This window comes from Erithacus rubecula, assembly GCF_903797595.1.
Source record: "Erithacus rubecula genome assembly, chromosome: 4".
Taxonomy (NCBI): domain Eukaryota; kingdom Metazoa; phylum Chordata; class Aves; order Passeriformes; family Muscicapidae; genus Erithacus; species Erithacus rubecula.
The window spans coordinates 40,228,210-40,246,948 of NC_136686.1; the positions used below are offsets into that span (position 1 = coordinate 40,228,210).

Below are 18,739 nucleotides of genomic sequence, written 5' to 3' on the forward strand. Positions count from 1 at the left end.
GCACCGGGCCGGCAGAAGCGCCTCTCAGGCAGGGCGCTCCTGACAGGCACCGCAGGGTCCCGTCCCCGCCGTGGAAAGCAGTGCCCCAGTGTAAACATTGGAGAGCCGCTCGGCTCACGGGCTAGCGGACCCCGCCGGGCGCACGCCGGTGAGCAGCCCCCCGCCCCCCGCCGGGGACGCCCCCCGTGCCCCCAGCCCCGCCCGGGCAGGGGGTCAGTCGGGCAGGGCGGGGGGCGGGCGGCAGCGGGGCGGGCGCCGCGGAACACGCCCACATTCCTGCCTGAAGAGCGGCGGCGCCCCGAGGGGGCCGTCAGACAGGGAGCGACTCCGGAGCGAAACAGACGCGATATTTTCTTTCCTTTTGATACCGCTGACTTTTTTACGTGATTTTTTTTTTTCTGCCTTTATTTATCTAGGGGCTTGTTTTCGCTGACATTTCATAGTTAAGGGCTTTTTATTTTTTCCCTTGCAAGAAGTAGCAACGGAGACAGGAGGAACTCCTGTTATTCCGAGGCTTCGGGAGAAACCCTCGCTTTCAAGCTCCGTAGAAGGTACGGCAGAGGCTGGCTGTTCCCGGGCTGCCGGGAGGGATGGGGCGGCTTTTCCGGACGGCGCGCGGCTCTTCCTTCGCGCCTTTGTCCGGCGGCAGCGCCCGGCTTGTGGCCAGGAGCCCGCCGGGCTCCCGAGACGCGCTGGGGACGCGCCGCCGCTGCGCCCCGAAAAGGTGGCGAGCCCGCAGAGCGACGGCGGCACGACGCAGCCCCGGTGTGCTGTTTTCCATTGAAAACGCCGGGACGCGCGGTGTCGCCGGCGGGGCGGAGGGAGGTAAACGCGGGGAGGGACAGGCGAGCGGCGGGAGGCTCCGGCAGCCGATGTGACAATCGGTGATCGGTGTTGCATCAGTCCGCTCTCCGCTATCGGGGCGGGGAGGCGGAGGGGGAGGGGTGGGAGTGCGGCGTGGCGGCGCCGCCGCCTCGGTGCGGTGCTGGCGGTGGCGGTGCTGGCGGTGGCGGTGGTGGCGGTGGCGATGGTGGCGGTGGCGATGGTGGCGGCGGTGGCAGCCGCGCGCCCCCGCCCCGCGCGGCGCTCACCTTTGTCCGCGCGCCCCCCGCCCCGCGCGCCTGGTACTTTTCCACTCGGCGGCGGGCGGGGGCCGCGCGCCCACGTGACGGGCGCGCGCCCGCTGCGGCACTGACGTCGCCTCCCGCCCCCTCGGCAGGCGCGGCGAGTCCCGCCGGCAAGGACAAAAGAGCGGCCGAGCGCGACCCCCGCCCGCCAGCATGAGCAGCGCCGAGATGGGCAAGTTCAACATCTCGCCCGACGAGGACAGCAGCAGCTACAGCTCCAACAGCAACGACTTCAGCTACCCGTACCCCACCAAGCCGGCTGCCATCAAGAGGTGAGCGCGCCCCGGACCCGCGGGGTCTCGGCGCTCCGTGCGGGGTCGCGGGCTGGAGACGGGCGCGGCCGCAGGTGGGGTGGTCCTTCGGGGTTACTCCATCCGTTTCCTTTTCTCCTTGGAATGCATCGGCAGTGCTGATCGGGAGGTGAACGTGCGGGTCGCCCGTAAGAGTCACTAATGATGCAATGTTGTTTTGCAGCCACTATGCGGATATGGATCCAGAAAACCAAAATTTCTTGCTCGACTCCAACCTTGGAAAGAAGAAATATGAAACTCAGTATGTAAGTACCCGGCAATGACGTTCCAAATAAACAAACAAAAACGTACTGCCAAATTTGTTATTTTTTTTCTGAGATGAGTAATAACTTTCTATTAATTGTTACCTATCTCCCTTTCCTCAGCATCCGGGTACGACTTCCTTCGGAATGTCAGTATTTAATCTGAGCAATGCTATTGTGGGTAGTGGCATCCTTGGTCTTTCTTTTGCCATGGCTAACACTGGAATTGCTCTTTTTGTGTAAGTATCTTTTGATTCATCAAAAAACCCCCAATCTTTCCGGTGTGTAATTCATAATGGAAAAGAATAAGATATAAGAATAAGAGTTAAGGTGTAAGAATATGATCCCTAGAAAATACCCAGTCATTTTCATAGGTGCAGAATTACATTTTAGGATTCATGGCTTGTTTCAAATTTAGGGATTGTTTTACATTCACACGGAACCTGTAAAAATTTAACCGATTCATTGCAAGTTCTGCAACCATCAAAAACATTTTACAGTGAATTTTACTTGGCTTAGCTGTAGTTTCTCCATGAATGAACTGATAGGCTTCCCCTGAAAGTTCTGTTATGCAAGTCCCAATCAGGGATGTGGAATCGCTTTCCTCAGCTGACATCATTGTGTCTACAGAGTTACAACGTTCTTAACCAATAAAGAAGTCTGTTTTGTTGCTATGGTTTCAGTTACACCTATTAAAATTTTTGTTTGCCTGCAGGGGAGGGTTGTAGAATAACCCAATATCCTTATTGGCCTGTCTACATTGGCAAAAGCTTTGAGGTATACAACAGAACTACAGTAATGTAAATGGAAACAACATAAGGACACAGTTATGTACAGTGCTTTTAAATGTCTTGGGAAGGTACATTTTTCATGTATTGGAGGCAGTTCACGTCACACAACATGTAATATCAGTGACTTGACTGCATATGAGTATTCATGGATGTGTTTAAAGGAACATTGTGTTTTTATCCTGGAAATACATGAATGTGCCGAATGTTCAAGAACATGTAAAAAGCAATGTTTAGTTCAAAATTTCCCTGACTGTGCTGCCAGATTTCCAGAAAGTAGGTCAGATTTACTTCCAGATGTTTCACAGTGTATCGGGTGGTGCTCAAGTTTCCTGAGGAAACTACCAACGTGTAAAGTTCTGACCTAAAGAATTTTAAGTATATGGTGATTTGTTAATCTTTTTTACTAAGATTTTCACTTGCTTAAATGATGCTAAACTGAGTGAACAATAGCACAAATCTAGGAGAGATACTTCAGCTCTCTATGCATCAGTTTCTTGCTCTAAAGATGTTATGCAGCACATGAAAGATAATCGGTGTAATGCACATTAGAATGTCTCTGAGGAGAGGAAAAAAGAGAATTCAAGGTTAGATACTTGAACAGACTTGGGTGGTCCCCTTTTTCTGAGGAAAAAAATGTTAAAATTTTTTGATTTAACACTTGGGCACTGAGGCAATTTAGTTGATTTTTATTTCCAGATACTGCATTCAGATCTGTTTGCACAGGTGCTGTTTCAAAGACAAGCTAGCTTGTTACCTTTCAAAACTTGTAGATTGTACAGCTCTGAGGCAGGAAAGCAGTTAATCACAGATGATACTGAGGATTTATGATGACAGTGAGGGCATTGCAGACATCCCTTAATAACTAGGTTACAGAATCAGATCCAGATGCAGTTGATTAAGGCAGTAAGTTCTTCGATGACTATGGAGGCACTTGTGTAAGTGCTGTGACTTGTCACTTGTGTCAGCACTAAATAAATGAATAGAATGGTCTGGAGGCCAGAAACAGAGTGAGCTTCAAGATGAGTTTGCTGACTGATCTTGTCTATGCTGTAGGCAGCCATTCCAGCTTGGGTCCGATGTCCAGGGCCCGTGCTTTTTTAAAGTGGTGTAACCTTGGCACATCTCAGCTGTGCTGTTTCTACCCGATGTCTGAGTCAAATCCTAGTTAATCTCTACCTGTCAGAAATAGAGAGGTTTATTTGTGTGCTTGTTTTAGTGTTGAACTGGCACAGTAACATAAGTTTCCTACACAGATCTGTGAAGCTTCTCAGATCTTTTTGTCTCCAGTTTTTCGTGCTGCATTTGCTAACTTTGCCAACATGAAAATTGACACAAAAGGAAATGTACTCTGGGAAATTAAGCTTGCCCTTCTAAAACCATTTTTGCTATGCTGATTCTCAGGTTTCCTATTAAGCAAAATGCTTGTATTGGTATGAGAAAGACCAGGGGTTTTTTTTTAACGCTTTGTAATTTTCCACTGTGTTCTCCAGCAGCTGCGAAGTCCCCCCTAGCGTGCCACTCCAGGAAGTGCATTTGTTGTGGGAGAGATTTGTTGTTGAGAGATCCGAATTTTAGGTGATGCAAATGTGCTTCTGGAAATAATATGCATTGCCTGTAAAAGCTGTGGGGAAGATAAACAAGCCACTAGCGATTCCCATGTAAGCACATCTGAAGAGTTAACTTTTGAGGAAAGAATTTTTTTTTAATGACAATAGATGCGTATTTCCATTTGAAAACACAGCTCTCAATGAGTCTGAATTTTCAATCAATTCTTTAAAGCTTTTGCAGTTTCATCCTTACATGAAAAGGACATAACACAGCTTTAAAGTGAAAAGCTGATTTCTTTTAAGACCAAGAGATAATCTTCACTTGGGCTGTAGTTAGCCTCAGCTGTTTGATAGCTGCATGACACGCTGTTGAACAGGGACAGGAAGACAGGGAAAAATTCAGTTTCTTACAAGGATGCAAACCTTCCCTGCCCCCCCACCCGCACACATTCCCACTGACACTTTATTTATTATCTATGTAGCCAAGTATAATAGCCTGACACTTGGTGATGATTATGCTGCTTTAGACTGAATAGAATCGTTGTTCAAGCCTACATTAGAACTTCTTTGTATGCCTCTCAATTGCAATGTAGTATAAAATCCTTTCTATACATGGCATTTATTGGATTTTCAGAACACTTTTAACTGACCTGAGAATGTAATCCCATAAAATATTTTAATATGGGTAATGTTTATATTTGATACATCTTTATTTAATAGGGCTACAATAAGTCATTTATGGCTATTACAAATTTGCATGTTTTTCTCTCCTCAGGATACTCCTACTGTTTGTCTCAATATTTTCTTTGTATTCAGTGCATCTTCTTTTGAAGACTGCCAATGAAGGAGGTATGGCAAATTACTATTTTACAAATAGGTACATTTGTTTCTTATGTTATCTTTGTGAAATGCACCCTTCCAATGGGATATCGTATTTTCCTTTAGGATCATTGTTGTATGAACAGTTGGGAATGAAGGCTTTTGGCATGGCTGGAAAACTTGCTGCTTCTGGATCAATTACAATGCAGAACATTGGAGGTGAGTGCAAGATCTTAAGATGTCTGTCTATAGTAATTGTTCCCTGCTTATTCTTGGAGACTTATTTGTCACACAACATGTATTCATGAACTGCTTGTGTTCAAGTGAAGTTATGAAACATGTTATGTGATTCTTGCATCGTGTGGCATATTCTATATTTGTAATGATCTATGATGTTATTCACCTACAGCTATGTCAAGCTACCTCTTCATAGTGAAATATGAGTTACCATTGGTCATCAAGACATTTATGAACATCGAAGAATCTACAGGGTAGGTGTTAGAACTCCTCATCAGAGAAACTATTAGGAGAAACAAATATGGAGACTGTATATATTTTTATATGAAGACCACTTTCGGTACACCATAGGGTAGCTTCTCACTCAGACAGAGATACAGTAAGTTTTCCCTTCCCCTGAGTGCTTCACTTCATTTAGATCAAGCCTGACCTGGGAAAGGGGTAGAAAAATACAGGTATCGCATCATATTGCAGAAAGCAGTTCTGTAAAGAACATCAGGTAAGTGTTAATGTATGTACCAGTCAGTACATACACTTGATAAGGAAAGATAAATGTGGTTATGGTTTTTTTTTTTAGTTTTTTTGTTTTGTTTTTTAAATTTTCTTACACTGCATTCAAAATGGTTTGTTCTGATTAATTTGGTTTTCTAGTATTAATATTGTGGCAAGTGATTAAGGTAAGACTAAGATGCAGTTACACAAGGAGTGTCTTAAGGAACAGTTCTCAAAAAGATACAGAGACTAAACCTTGGCCTAAACCACAGCTTATATGCCTAAGACTAAAATGGGAGATGCCTTGCCATCTAATCCTGGAGACACCTTGACTCCAGAGTGGCTTTCCCATGGCTTTAAAAAGAGGATTCATTTGATGTAACCATATTTTGAGGTCATCATTACAGTAGTCTTAGCACAATCAGTGGAGAAGGGTGATGCTCTGTAGGGATCAGTGCAGTGTGCCTTAGATGCTTTCTGCATATCTCCAGAGAACAGTTGATCATATCACTCTGTATTGAGAGGGTGTGTAAAAATTAGATGCCTGAGTTCAGATGGATAGAGTTAAGTGCTATAAATCTCACTCTTCAGAGTTGTACTTCTGTGCCTTGTCCTGAAGTGTCCCAGTCTTGAGAGGGCTGAGCAGCTCAAGACTCCAACTTACACCTAAGCCTGAGTTCAGAAGGTAGGCATTTTTCTGCCATGTTCCCTGAGGGGTTCAAGCCATTTGGTGATGTTCATACAACTTGCTGATAGATACTGTCATAATAACAGTGCTAGCCATATTTTTTTTTTTTTTTTTTTTTTTTTTTTTTTAATGTACTCGAATACTGCACCTACCCTATTTACTTAGTAGTGTTATGTTTACAAATTATTTTCTGGGAAGGTTAATTTCTCTCTTTTGGCTAAATTCAAGTCCATATTTTTTGATTCTTAAGAGAGCCCCTGGAGTAGCCAGTATTTCAAAGGGGGCTCGGAGGCAAATATTTTTAACTGTCCCATCTTCAGTAAAGAATTCAAAACGGGTTGCAATTCAAGAGGGAAAATTAAAATCTGTGAATCTCACTGGATACAGCTGTTGTTTTGCAAATCTGGCAGAGAAAATTAAGAAATTGAGATCTGTATCTTCAATGTTTTCCTGTTGGCTGGCACTGGGTAGCTGTATGCTGATTTAATATAGGTTTTTTCTCAGTGCTCTGGCAATTGTCTCCCATTTAAACCCCATTTAACTGACTCTCTCCATGCATTGCTTAGGGGAGTCTGGGTGGCTACCATTGGCATGGATTCCACTCTGGCAGCCTGGGGCCTAAAATGTAAGCACTTACCTGTTTAAGTGTCCCAAAATAATGCTTACTGTAAAAGAACTTCTGGAATTTTGAGACAATATTGCAAATACTATCTCCATTAGTAAAATCTGTTTAGCAACTTCTAAAGTACTTGGCTATATTTTAAAACTGCACATCCCATTCTTTACCCTTCAGGACAGAAAACTTTGAAGTCCTTGATCTGAAAGTCCTGATGGCTTCTCTATGGTATGCACAATAGCAGTGCATGTTCTTGTGATTGTATCAACTGCAAGGAGTTTCTTTGTTGTGATTTCTTTTAAATTTGCCACAAGTCTACTATATTTTAAAGAAACAACAAAAGGTGTATGGTGTTAATGTCCTATACATCTGAAGTTTTCTAAAATGCTCCTCTTTTACATATAGCTATTCCAGGTAAAACTGAGGAAAAGAGATGACTACATAATTTTTGCATATATTATGTAAATCCAGAGCAAGTCTGTTAATTATTCTGTATTTCCATTACCATATAAAAGGCTATAATTCAGCAACTGAATCTGGATATACAAATTTCAAATAAAATCGTTTACCTAAATAGTATACAGTCCATTTAAAAATACTGTTAAATGATATCATAATAAGATGTAAAGTATTAATACTTGGGAATAAATGTGTAACTTAGTGTTACTTTAATTGCTTAAAGCATATAAGATGGTCCTGTAGGACTTTGTTTTTATGTATTTCAAAAAATATGTTAATCTTCTAATGCTCAAAAGTGTTTTGTGAAAAAATCGCTGCTGCTTCTTACAGAAAAAAATGGCAAAAATGTTCTGAAGGAAAAAGTTTCTGAAGTTCTTACCATGTTTTCCCTACTGAAAGGGACTAAATGTGCCTCCAAGAGACTCCCAGTGCTTGTTGGAGTTTTCTCAGCTAGTGGGCTTGAGCTACTGCCTTACCTTCAGCCCTCACCTGTTTTTCTTTAATTCCCACAGGGCACCCAACAGAATTTTATTTCCATTAAAAATTGAAACCCTGCGGGGGCCCCTCAATATTCTGACACATCTGGAGAGTTGGGAAACCAGCACTTAAGAAAACTCTTATTTTTTCCGTGATTGATCCCACTTGATTTTTGTTTTTCTAACCAATCATTTACTTTTCTGTCTTCTGACTTCCAGATGTTATTATTTTTATAAAAGGACACTAAAGGAAAGGCACAATGCAGGTTTGGGGTGAGATAAGAAGCTATTCTAGGGTGTTAGGTCCATGTAGGAATTTAAATGCTGTCATTTGTGACATGAGGTAGTGCATTTTTTTAATGAGCCATATGTCTTAGAAGATATGAGGGAACACTAAATTGCAAATATTATTTTTAAATGTTTGAATTCTTAAAAATACTACCTTCTTTTCTACAGAGAATGGTACCTCAATGGTGACTATTTAGTGCTGCTGGTGTCGGTCATCCTCATTCTTCCCCTGTCCCTACTGAAAAATCTAGGTAAGTTGTGGAGAGCAGTCAAAATAAAAACCCTCTGAAAATGCTGTGGGGAAATGTGTTGATGCAATGTTTGAGTTTTGAAATGCTGTGTGACTTAACTACTGTCTCCAAACTTGTCTCTTGGGACTAATTAGCATTTAGGTTATTGCTGTCAGTCTCCTTGAAGAAAGGGGTAAAAAATTCAAGACAAGTATACTAAATTACAGATGTGTTTGTGGATAATGAGAGGACAGTAGATACAATGGCCTTAGAACAAAGCTCAACAGTAGCTTTCTGTTCTTACCAAAGTTTAACCTATTTTGGTCAATAATACAATATTGTTACCAGCTATCCTGTAACAGCCTTTAAAGAATAGGACTGCTGACCCTGGGCAGTATCTTTTCTTTTTAGATCCCAAGGAGTAACAGAATATTCATACCAGATGCTTTATCTGAAATGGCTGTAATTCAGTGAGATATGTGAATAATTCAGTTTACAGGCTATTTGTTCAGAGAATCCTGTAGTGAACTTTATTAAACTGAGAGTCTCAATGTGGATTACTCTCTCAAATTGCTATTTTCTAGAATCTAAGTAGATCAGTAAAAACAGAAGGAAAAAGGCTAAGTTATTTGAGTGCATGCTATTAAAATTAATTTTATATCATTCTTAGTATACAATAAACAATTCATATCATTGTTGCTGTGGGTTTTTTTAGTTTGCTTCTTTTTCTTTAAATTACAAAGTTTACCATTATAGACTCACTGTATGTGGAGACCCTAATATGTCTTTCAGAACCTTTAGATCTGGGTTGGGATTAGCAGAAAGTCAATGAATAATTAATTTGTTCTTTGTAATGCTTAGGAAATGACAGTCTAAAGAGATCACTTGACAGAACGTATTTTGTCATAATGTTTTGACTTGGTGTTTTTTTATTGTATCTTAGATTTTTTTTTTTTAATCTTTCTTGATCATAGGGTATTTGGGCTACACCAGTGGCTTTTCCTTACTTTGCATGGTCTTCTTTCTGATTGTTGTAAGTATAGTCTTATAAACTTCCAGTGCATTTAAAATTGCATTTCAAAATGAAATTAAGCACAGTTTCTAAAAATTTTCACATCTTACATTAGTCAAAATAATAAATGCATGGCTTTATTTCTAGGTAATTTGGAAGATGTTTCAGATTCCTTGTCCTATGGACAGTGTCATCATGAACGTGACATTATTAAATGCAACAGTGGCACCTTTGGTAGAAGAAAATATAACAAGTGATGATATGTGCAAGCCAAAATATTTCATCTTCAATTCACAGGTAACTGAAAACCAGATGCTCTGTTGAAAATAACTGAGATTAAGTATGTGGCAGATAAATTAGGTCATTTTTCCTTCAAGCAGTTGCCCAGTTTTAAAATTGGAATGTTTTAAGACTTTCTATTCCAGTAGACTTGGGCACTGTTTACCTCAGGCAGATTGGGTGTTGCTATGTGCCAAATATACAGAAATTAGATGAGCTTGAGGTTCCTCTTTGAGTGGCAAAAAACATATCTCTAATTCTTCAGTGCAACATTTCTCAAGCTTCCTCAAGGAAGTTAGTGAAATATTTAAAAAGTAGATTGCAGAAGAAGATGAAGAAAATTGTAGAAGTGTGCAAATAAGATGTCTGACTTGTTCTCAGTCCCAGATTCTTGACTTATGAATGCTCCCAATTACAGTGGTGAATCACCACACATGAAATACTCAATACCAAGTTCAAGATACAGTGCCTTAAGCCTGTGAATTGCTGAACATGATTTTGAATGCAAATACATTTAGCTCAGCATGGACTTCAGTGACATTTGAGATTATTTAGTACCTCAGGGTCTGGGTTTAAGAAAATATGAACTTGCTTTAACTTTTTCTGGAGCCTCCACTGTGAAGAATAGCTAGTCTTTATTACCAAAGAAGGCCAAAACTGAAAAATCTCCTGATGATTTTGTGAAGTAAATTTCTAATGTCTGTTGAGATACTTAAGAAATACACCTTTTTTTTTTTTTTTCAGACTGTTTATGCTGTCCCGATCCTAACATTTTCTTTTGTCTGCCATCCTGCAATTCTTCCTATTTATGAAGAGCTGAAAGGGTAAGTGTTAAATATGTATCTCTAATTTCACTAACAAACAAATATACTGTGAAACAATATGTTCTCACTACTAACAATGTTACTTTTTCTTACAGCCGAAGCCGTAAAAGAATGATGAATGTGTCCTATGTATCTTTCTTTGCCATGTTCCTCATGTATTTATTGGCTGCTCTCTTTGGATACTTGACATTTTATGGTGAGTATTGCCTTTCTGCTTTCTTTAAAATTATTTAAGTTCTGCAAACTCATAGTATTATTTTAAAAACAGAACAAGCAAGCATTTACTATGTATTCTAAATATACACAGTTAGTTGGGCTTTTTTTTTTTTTAGTACTTCTGTAAGTGCACACCCTAAAGGAGATCAGTAATAGAATTAGGCCCAAGACAGGATTAAAATTGGATTAAAACAGATTGTGTGCCTCCAATTCATCCCTGTATAAAATGGATACATTCTTACAGGAGCTCCTAAGACTTTTTTATCAATTCATATTGATGATGTAACTGTAAAATTTGTATGGAACCTAGAGCAGATGTTGAAGAAGTTTGTCAGCTAAATCTAATTAAAATACTGTTTTCTTTACAGAGAGAGTCGAACCAGAACTGCTTCACACCTACTCTGCTTATCTGGGTGCTGATGTTCTCCTCCTTATTGTGCGTCTTGCTGTCCTTATGGCTGTAACCCTCACTGTACCTGTAGTTATTTTCCCTGTAAGTAATTATTTTTTTTAACACCTATAGTACTGTAGTCATTTACTGGTTTGGCAAACTCCTGTTTATTAATTGAAAAATGGAAGTGTTTTTCTCTTAACAGAAAAAGAAAATTTACTCTGATTAATTTGACAAATTATAGCTACACTGTTCATTCATTAAATTCATTTACTAAGCAGTAGATACAGATATATTCAGTCATACTGTTTTCCTGGTATGGTTGTATTAGAGAAATGAAACAGATTCCCCCTCTGTAAAAATACTTACACTGTTGCATTATCAGCCTACAAAAGCCAGCTTGATTTTGTACATACATTGTGGACATGATCTGGCCATTTATATGTATATTGTTGAGCAGCATTCTTAGATGTTACAAAATTTCCTGGAATTTATTTTTGTTCAAGCCAGATATTTAACCTTGGTTTTTTCCTCCATATTACTTTCATCTTTCACCTTCTATTAAAATCTGAAGCATTCAGGAAAGCAATGTTAAAATACTTTCAGAAGGAAGGTCTAACTCAGGTGACAAATCACTGTCTTCCAAAATGAAGTCTAAACTGTTCCTTTTTTTTCTCCTGCCTTCCAAAGATCCGCAGTTCCATTACCCAGCTGCTGTGGGCAGGGAAGGAGTTCAGTTGGTGGCGTCACTGTTGCATTACCTTTGCTCTTCTGGCATTTACCAACGTGCTCGTAATCTTTGTCCCTACTATTCGAGACATCTTTGGATTCATTGGTAAGTATTTCCTTGTCACATCTTTTCACATTTCAGAAAAAGCAATTCCAGTCTAATTAGAGTATGTTTGCCTGTTTATGAATGAATATTGAACATGAATATTTATTTCCATGGTTTTTCTCTCCAGGTGCTTCTGCGGCTGCCATGCTGATCTTTATACTTCCTTCTGCCTTCTATATCAAATTAGTGAAGAAGGAACCAATGAAGTCAGTGCAAAAGATTGGGGTATGTATAGACAAATATGCAAAAAATTTGATTGTCTTCTTCATGATTTATGAATTTTGAAGTCCTGGTGAAGGTAGTCAGTGAATTGGCATTTAATGTTACCTTGCATAGTTGCAAGAAGCTGCACAGGAGCTCAAAACTAAGGAACTGGCCATCACAAGAGTCAGTTCACTTCAGTGACTTCTCTCAGCCCCTGGCCCCCAATCTCAACAGTAGCTGGGTCATTCTCTTGCTGCTAAGAACCAGATTTCAACAGAATACCCTAAGAACTATATTTAAAAAGCTTTAACATTCTTCAAACATTCTTTTGAGACTTATTTACATAATTTCCCCCATAAAAGCTCATCTCTGCCAATTGTTTGGGTTATCTTGATTGTTCTTGGTGCTCTGACTAATCACAGACACACTGACTCATAATGCAATCACACATACTGAGGCAGAGTCAGGTTAGCACAGTGGCATAGCCTGACTGGTATCAGCAGCCACATTCACTTCCCGTAGTTGAGGCTGAGGTCAGCTATACTGAAAATAAGTGTACTTTTTCATTTGAGAAAGGACTCCAAGTATGAAAAAGATACTTAGCTCCTTTTCATTGACTTGATCTCGTCTTTTACTTTGTCCTCTGTGAGCAATGGCATTTGTGCTGTGCGTGGGTGTGAATTTACAGGTGTGTGTTGTGATTTACCAACAGTGTCATAACAGAATCTGAAATACGTATTTTATGTTTTCTTTTTCAGGCTTCATTCTTCTTTCTAAGTGGTATACTTGTGATGACTGGGTGCATGACACTGATTATTCTAGACTGGACCCAGAATGTTACATCTGATGGCCATTAACTGCCCTGGTTTAATCTCTGTAATACTCCACTTCAAATGCCAGTGTTCACTCAGATACCTACTGAGAATGAAAATGAGCTATTCAGCTTCCTTTAAAAGGCAGATTCTTTGTTGATGGTTCTTCTGATTGTAGAATATCTGAACTCTGTCTTTAAGAAACTATTCTGCATGATGGAAGTGGATATTAACATCAAACCACGTGAGTGTCTGGCTGAAGGAAGTGACAACTTTATTCCATTCCAGAGAATGGACAGAACTCTCTGTAGACTTTTATCAAGCCATGTTTGGCTTTCGTCATTGTTACTTGGATATTTTGTTATTTTACTTGAATGTGCCTAATGGAACCATTTGATGTGAGAAAGAACTTTAATTTACAGCAAAGTGTTTAAATAACCAATGAGAGAGCGGGAGAAAGAGAGAAACGCTATTATTTTTTGTACCAAAAATTCTTATGGACCTCAAAAGCACTATTTTGACTTTAAGAAACACTTTTTCTAAAAAAGAGTGGAAAAATAAAATAGAAGAGCTCAGAAGAATATTTAATTAGTGTCCTAAATTAAACGTAGTTTGACTTTCTTGATCTCTTCACTCATGTCACCAGTGACAGGACCCAAGGAAAGGACATGGAGCTGAGTCAGGGTAGGTTTAGGTTGGATGTCGGAACAAGATTTTTTTACTCAGAGGGTGTTTGGGCATTGGTACAGGCTACCCAGGAAAGTGGTCACAGCAGCAGCCTGACAGAGTTCCAGAAGTGTTTGGACAGCACTCTTAGGTTCTGGGGTGCTCTGTGCATGGCCAGGAGCTGGACATGGTGATTCTGATGGGTCCTTTCCCACTCAACATACTTTATGATTCTGTAAAGGCATAATTAGAAGAAATTTTATTTTTAAAATGCTTCTAAAGACCAAAACAGAAAATAAGCCAATTCAGGTCAAAATTCTCTGATACTAAATGTTTCCCATGAAGTTCCCATAGAGAAAATAATCCTGAAAATGAATTCAGGCTTATGTAAGTAGCTAGAGCTATCAAAAATGGTGTGGAAATGCAAATTTTCAAACTTGAAAAAAACCCACCCTTTAGAAAAGGGTCCATTTGAGAATAGCATAGGTAATCTAAATTGTAAAAAAATGCATTGACAATTGTAAAATTTTAAAGAAGGCATTGACATTTCCCTTCTTGAGGTACTCAGTAGTGCAATTGAGTAAAACAGGGTTTGGGGTTTTTGTTTTATGGGGGTTTTTTTCCTGTTGTAGATAAAAACTAAATGGCACTGGAGCATATGATGCCATTAATACAAAACTCCTTCCTCAAGTTCCCTTTATTAATAAGGTCCACTGTCAGTTGTAACAACGTTTGTTGGGATTTTTTTCTATCTAATCTATCTTGAAACACTCTGTAGGAAAACAAGTCCTAATGTAGTCTTCTAGTTGTATAATATTCAAAAACTGTACAGTATTTCTCAAATTCCTCATCCATTATTGGATTTTTGAATTACTTGACTATTCTGTTTCTGAGTCAAATCCACAAAATAACTGCACCAATATTTCATGCTTGGTACAAACTCTCTTCACATATGCAACTGGGATTCCTCTTCCAATTTATACTGTATAGTAGTATTGAAGATAACCTCATAGGCTGGATAGTCATCTCATACTTGTTTGCTTCAGTAATAGATAAGTTTCTAACGAGCCCTAGCTGATGAAACAGGTGCTGTATGGTTGTGATGAGCTATTTTGTTTCTAGTGCATGTTTGCTCTTTCATTCTTGTCCCAGGTTGAAGAGAGGTAGCATTTGTATAACAGTGTACTTGGCTTATAAGAGGTTCTCAAACACAGCAATATTGGGTACAAAAGCCTAGATAGAGATTATTAATGAAATAGTCATGGCAATGTGGTCAACTGTCTTCATCTGACACGATGTTTTAAAAATCTATTTATGAAGTCCCACTCAGTCATCATGTCAGAGAGACCAAGTAAAGGCCTGTAATCCATTGATTAAACAGTGCCTGAGACTTTTTTGCTCTTGTAGAATTAATCAGAGAAATCTAAACAATAGTCACCACTTGGCAGATAATGTCAAGCTCTGCCCAGCCATTTAAAATCTATGGAAAAACAACTGCAGGTATTTTGTATTGATACTTCTGCATGACTGTAAGTACAGGTCACTAAGACTATAGTGTAAAACTGTAATGACAAGTTAGATTCCTCGTGTGTTATTTGTATTACTAATTCAGTGGTACTCAACTGGCAATTAATGATCCTGGAGTCAGCACTGACTAATGCTCTGTAGGTACTTCTCTGCCTCAGGTACTGTACATCCATGGCTAACTATCCCATGTTACCTGATCTCCACAGAAGTGCTGAGCATGTGCCTCCTCAGTACTTTGGCAGCTTTTCTTCTTCCTCCACAAATGTGCAGAGGTGGAAGAGGATTAAAATGTTGTCTACCTTTGAGCAATTTGTAGCACATAAGGGATTAAATGCTTCCCTTTAAAAAGAGGTAAAAAAGTGAGAAATATCCTCCTTTCTCAACACAACTGTAGAAGAGGAAGGAGTGGTAAGTCAGAAGTTACTACAAAGTCCTTGGCAACCAGAAGGGAAGTTTTGTGATGACACCTCATAATATATTGTACATGTCACTAATTCTCTGAATGTAGCAATTTCCAGATTATACATTATGTGTTATATAATTTGATGACTGACTCTCCACCTGCAACAGTTGAGTTCCACTTGGCTGGGTCGATTTCCAACGTGTGTGGTTTTTTTTTTTTGTAATTACTATTTTTTTCCAAACCTGTCTGTTTAAAGTTACCTACGTTACAAACCATCTAAAAGAGCAGCTTCAGTATTAAACCACTGTTATGTCACCTCAGTTAGACATTACTGTCTTCCATGATATTTCAGTCATAAATGTAACATGTTATTTATAAACCATTAATCCATTAAAACTAAAACTATTTTTCAATATTTATGATAGTCTATGTACATAAATTGTATGTGTGTATATACTGTAAGTATAATGTATATAATGTAGGTTTGGAGTCCAGGATTTATGTATATATTCCTCTCTCATTACTGATTGTTACATCATTTCAAGGAGTTGTCTGTGTTGTACATCTGTGTAACAGCTGTCAAAGGAAAGAGCCTTTTCCAACCCAGTATAATGCTTACGGAGATCAAAGTGCGTTAAGAAAACACTAAGATTGTATTTATTACAAATGTATATGTTGCAATAAACACAGGAATCACTTGGGTCCATAGAAAGCATTGTTGAGGTTCACGTGTACTTTGTCTAAATCCACCATGGATGTTCGGATTTCCTGAGTGTGGCGAGTTCACCTCTGCTCGACTGGGGCATCCCTAAGGTACATCCGTGTACATATGTAAATACAATACCCTCCCTGGGAGAGGCCACAGCACAGCTATCCTGCCTGGCTGGGCTGGCGGCCAGCAGCAGTTTCAATGAAACATTGTATGTTTGTTTTAACTGAAATAAATAAATAGATAATCCTAAACCAGGGTGTGATGTGTTTCTTGGGGGAGGTATTTGGGGGGTTTTCTCTAGAGATTATGGTAAAAGTGTAGCTTTAATTTCATGAATGTTTAACTTTCTGAGGACTTTTCAGGAAAGAGGGGGAGGGTGGGGAATGGCATACAACTATATCCACAATTTACAACCCTATGAGGGTAAAGAGCACAAGTCTGGGCCTGAGAGATCAAATTCTACAAGGAACCTGCATTAAGTAATTTCTTGTGTGGAAAAGACATAGCTGGAGACAAGCCCTAATGTGTTAGATCTTGTAATCAAGTCTTGTAAATCTTGTAATCGAGTCTTGCTAAAATCCTATGCCACTTCCTTCATCTGAATCTCCAGGAGAATAACTGCTTATGTAAAAAATTACAAAACTGGTATGCCTGGTTTGCTTCCATTTTGAAACTGGGTGCAAACCAAGTGTAGCATCTGTGTTCTTGGTTCTACATAAATCTGTATCACATCATATGAATATGTGTTCCAAATACTCAGGATTGGTTGAGAGACGCTGGAGTTGTAACTCAGTGTGTCATGTGTACATAAAAACACTGTACAAAAGGAATACTTAAAAAGGATAGTAAAATGCTCTGAAATTAGGAAATCCTCAATTAAGGTTGCATTAATTATAAGATTGCAAAGTAGCTTTTTCCTGGAATCCTCACTTAGTAGCTGTCTATTATTTTAATTTTTTAAGATGCTTTCTGTGTGTTCATGGTGCTTATGAGTTTGCTCAAAATCCAAAGCCCATCCTAATGAGAGATGAATGCCTTCAATCCTTTCTAGTTCTCATTTTAGTGTCAAGTTTGTGAAACATGAATTACTCATTTTCACAATGTTGCAGGCCTTTAAGAAGGTGTTAATCACAGTACTGCTCTGGGGACCTGAAGCGTGGGGAGGAAGCACTGTGGCACAGCCACATATTTAAGTCCACTACTTCATGTCCTCTGCTTGCTTATTTTGTATTTCAGCATTTGCTTAGACGCATGTGAAGCATCATTTCAAACAGGTTTTCCATGATGATCATTCTTGGCACAAGAACTGTAAGCACCAAGCTAGTCATTGGAAAGGGTGATCATGTCTGGAAGGGCCCCATTCTCATACATAAGGTGTCTGCCATCACACAGGAACTTCCTAGCAGTGCAGAAGCCCTTCCATCAACTTAAATAACATGAGAAGCAGTCTCTTCTACATCTTATTTCTCATAAGAATGAAAAGATTGCTCATCTTGTAAGATGAATGAGATGATGCAATGATTTTTTTAAAAAGGAACTGAAATTATGTTGGGATGGTGTCTAAAATGGCCACCACTGTAACAATAAGCCTTAATTTTTTGTTTTCTGTCCACTCCTCAAGCTCTCCATCAGCCCAGAGAAGGCCATTTTCACGTTCCATTCAGGCAACTCTTTCCCCTCCAGCCTCTGGCTGAGCATGAAGCCCTGCTGTAGAGGATGGCAACTTCTCCAGGAAATACAATTTATTATTTTACTACAGGAAAACCTATTATTTTCCCTGATTTTATTCTCAAATGGGCTAAATAATTTAGTCTGATTGTATTTCCACAGAGATGAGCAAAAGAACCATCCTGCTGCAGTTAGTCATGACAGCAAATGTCAGGAGAATCATCTGAAGCTAGGCACCATTTGAAAGAACAGAAACATAAGAGAACAGTCAGGTAAACCCAGTAACAGGTGGCATAACCAGCCATGTTTGAAAATATTATTTAAATTAGAAATAAATGGTAATTTTTATTTTAATTAATATTTACATATATAAAAAGGAAAAACAGAAGGTTTTCCAATTGCAGATCATAAACTGATTGGTGATATATGTTGAATAGATAATAGCAATAATGTAGAAACTCACTAGGGGTCCTGGAATGGAAGCATAGCTTATATAACTAGCTTTTTCATGATCTATAAGAGTCTTCTTCACATCATCTCCCAACTGCTCAGATTGCAGAAAAATTAAGTGGAACCAAGTAAGGTAATCTGGGTATTCCCAAATGCTCAGGAGTTATTGAGCTGGGACCTAACATGGTAAATCAAACATCTACGTTTTATTAATATCAGTTTACTTTTTGTAAATATCAGTTCCTGACCCTCCAATATTGTTCCTTCCTGCTCACTGCAGTGAGATGATTCAATGAGCTGGGAGCTGGAGCCCAAGAGACTGCACAGAACAGACAGACAGACAGCTCTGATGAGAGGTGGCATGAACCACCCTCTGGGCACTTCACCTTGCCTGTGGTGTCACCTGGAGACCCCACT

General features: G+C 39.6%; 1 protein-coding gene across 4 annotated transcripts; it reads left to right on the forward strand.

The window, feature by feature from the left end:
- Positions 1-309: 309 nt before the first annotated feature.
- Positions 310-15,907, forward strand: SLC38A2 (solute carrier family 38 member 2). Of its 4 annotated transcripts, XM_079304906.1 has the most exons (17): positions 311-551; positions 1,220-1,399; positions 1,602-1,683; positions 1,804-1,919; positions 3,962-4,129; positions 4,794-4,867; positions 4,964-5,056; positions 5,247-5,328; positions 8,262-8,344; positions 9,298-9,356; positions 9,483-9,632; positions 10,359-10,438; positions 10,534-10,634; positions 11,023-11,147; positions 11,736-11,880; positions 12,008-12,105; positions 12,843-15,907. In XM_079304906.1, coding segments are annotated over exons 5-17 (1,191 nt in total). In that variant the 5' UTR covers positions 311-551; positions 1,220-1,399; positions 1,602-1,683; positions 1,804-1,919; positions 3,962-4,127; the 3' UTR covers positions 12,942-15,907. The 4 variants fall into 4 exon arrangements, with proteins under 4 accessions (XP_079161031.1, XP_079161032.1, XP_079161030.1 ...); XM_079304905.1 differs by lacking the exon at positions 3,962-4,129 and having other exon boundaries at positions 310-551; XM_079304904.1 differs by lacking the exons at positions 311-551; positions 3,962-4,129 and having other exon boundaries at positions 1,193-1,399.
- The last annotated feature ends 2,832 nt before the right edge of the window (positions 15,908-18,739 follow it).

What these genes read in the sequence shown, in the direction of transcription:
- SLC38A2 (XM_079304905.1), top strand. Translation starts at nt 1,281, where the DNA reads ATGAGCAGCGCCGAGATGGGCAAGTTCAACATCTCGCCCGACGAGGAC. An exon ending in AAGCCGGCTGCCATCAAGAG is followed by an intron (nt 1,400 to 1,601) that starts GTGAGCGCGCCC and finishes GTTGTTTTGCAG; the next exon opens with CCACTATGCGGATATGGATC. An exon ending in ACTGGAATTGCTCTTTTTGT is followed by an intron (nt 1,920 to 4,793) that starts GTAAGTATCTTT and finishes TTCTCTCCTCAG; the next exon opens with GATACTCCTACTGTTTGTCT.